Source organism: Monoraphidium neglectum (assembly GCF_000611645.1).
Source record: "Monoraphidium neglectum strain SAG 48.87 unplaced genomic scaffold scaffold00079, whole genome shotgun sequence".
Lineage (NCBI taxonomy): Eukaryota > Viridiplantae > Chlorophyta > Chlorophyceae > Sphaeropleales > Selenastraceae > Monoraphidium > Monoraphidium neglectum.
Genome location: NW_014013549.1, coordinates 23,659 through 25,805, shown reverse-complemented (window position 1 = coordinate 25,805; position 2,147 = coordinate 23,659). Strand labels below are relative to the sequence as shown.

The window sequence follows — 2,147 nt, the reverse complement described above, 5'->3', positions numbered from 1 at the left end:
GGGGGGGGGGGGGGGGGACGACGACGGGGCGTTGTGATGTCAGCACACACAGACGCACGGGTGCGTGCAGAGGCGCCTGGGCGCCAATCCCCGCCAGCTAAGGGCGCTCACAGCTGCGAACCGGAGGCGACACGGGCACCTTCCAGCTGCACTCCAGCCGCCGTGACGCCCTGGCAACTGCAATGCCACGCTGCAGACCACTCGCCCTTTCCCTCCCCTTTGTGTTGCACTACATCCCTCCGCCTGGCCGCCCACACCCCTCCACATCAACAGGCGGGGGCGACCTCAACTACCTGGCGGTGCTGGACACGGCCGCTGACGTGGCACGCGCGATGCTGCACCTGCACAACCAACAGGTGCGTGCGCGTCGCATGCCGTGCTGGGCACAGCCTGGTATGTACGCGTGAGCGTGCATGGGCGCGTGGGTGTACTAGGGGTGGGACAGCGCAGCAGGCACTGGAGAATTCTGACACGGGCTCGTCAGCTTGATGCCACCTGCCCGCCCCACCATCATCCTGCCGGCCGCCCATTATAGCCCCAGCTTTCAGCCCAGCGTTCGCCTGCACCCAGCCGCCACCCCCTCTCGCCCCAATCCACCCAGGTCCTGCATTCAGACCTCAAGGTGAAGCCGCCAGCCGGCGCTTAAAACTCCCGCCACGCCGCCGCTCATGAGCCCGCTCGTGCGGCTTCTATGCGGCATCGCCTTGCCTGCCTGCCCTCCTGCAGGGGGCGGTCCCGCTCTGCCAGATCCCCTGGGCAGCCGGTGCCTCATGAGTCTCTTACTCAGGCCTCCGTCACAGGCGCACACTCATTTGAAGCCCCAAGCCCTGGACTTTCGAACCCACCACAGGCGCGCAACGTGCTGCTCAAGGGGGACAGCAAGCGCGGCAGCGGAGCCATCGCCAAGGTGGCGGACTTTGGGCTGGCTCTCCCCATGACAGGCCAGGACACACACGTCTCCGCCTACCAGGTGACTGTGTGTGTGTGCCTGTGTGTGCGTGCATGTGTGTGTGTGTGTGTGTTTGTGTGTGTGTCGCAGGGGCGCCCGCGTCACCTGCGTTGTCGCAGGGGCGCCCGTGTCACCTGCGGTGTCGCAGGGGCGCCCGCGTCACCGCCGTCCTGACTGGACAGCCGGGGCAATGGCATGAAAGGGTGGATGGCAGGCAGCAAGGCAGGGGAACGCCATCGCACACCAGCCGGCAGGGTCGACACACCTGCGGGTCAGCAGGCCGGCTGGGGCATCGCGGACCCTGCAGCTCAAAAGACACCCTGTTCTCTTTGAGGGGCTGTTCTCTTAGGCACAGTTGGTCGGTCGGTCAGCCGCCCTCCCAGCGATAACCTGGAACGCCTGGGCTCGAGTCCCCAGGCTGACCCACCTCAGCACCCGCTCGAACTCATCTCAACCATGCGCGTCACCCGCAGGGCACCCCCAGCCACATGGCACCGGAGACCCACATCCAGGGGCGGATGAGTAAGGCTGGTGACGTGTACAGCTTTGGGGTGCTGCTGTGGGAGCTCTTCACGGCCGGCCGGCCCTTTGAAGGTGATGCCCACATGTCAAGGCCTTGCCAGAGGTTCAGGGGACATAGCCTGACTGGTTGGCAGGGGCACAGGGGTGCACTGCTGTGTTTTATCTCCTGCGCAGCTGTGTCATGCCGCTGGCCATTTGGTGGTCCACCTTGGTACGTCGTGTGCATGCGTGCACACATGCACACATACACACAAGCACACACGCAAGCACACACGCAAGCACACACGCAAGCACACACGCAAGCACACATGCACGCACACATGCACGCACACACACACACGCACACACGTACGCCCACACACACACACCAGCGCGCACACACACGCGCGTGCACACACGCACGCACGCACACACACACACACACACACACGTGACAACACACGCACGCATGCGATTACACACACGCATGCGAACACACACACATACACACCCACACACGCACGCACACACACGTGCGAACACACGCACGCATGCGATTACACACACGCGTGCGAACCCACACACGCATGTGAACACACACACACACACGCACGCACACACACACGTGTGCAAATACACACACGCGTGAGTACACACACACACTCACACACACACACACACACACGCGCGCGCGCGC

The 2,147-nt window shown here is 64.1% G+C and overlaps 1 protein-coding gene across 1 annotated transcript in view; it reads left to right on the top strand.

Moving 5' to 3' along the window:
• Positions 1–2,147, top strand: part of MNEG_0882 (putative serine/threonine-protein) — a gene marked incomplete at both ends in the record, with an annotated part of 11,213 nt that overhangs the window by 7,819 nt on the left and 1,247 nt on the right. Inside the window, 4 exons of the mRNA XM_014050638.1 lie at positions 274–356; positions 602–622; positions 851–970; positions 1,423–1,543. Of these exons, the coding sequence (XP_013906092.1) occupies positions 274–356; positions 602–622; positions 851–970; positions 1,423–1,543 (345 nt within the window). The remainder of the gene's footprint in view (positions 1–273; positions 357–601; positions 623–850; positions 971–1,422; positions 1,544–2,147) is intronic.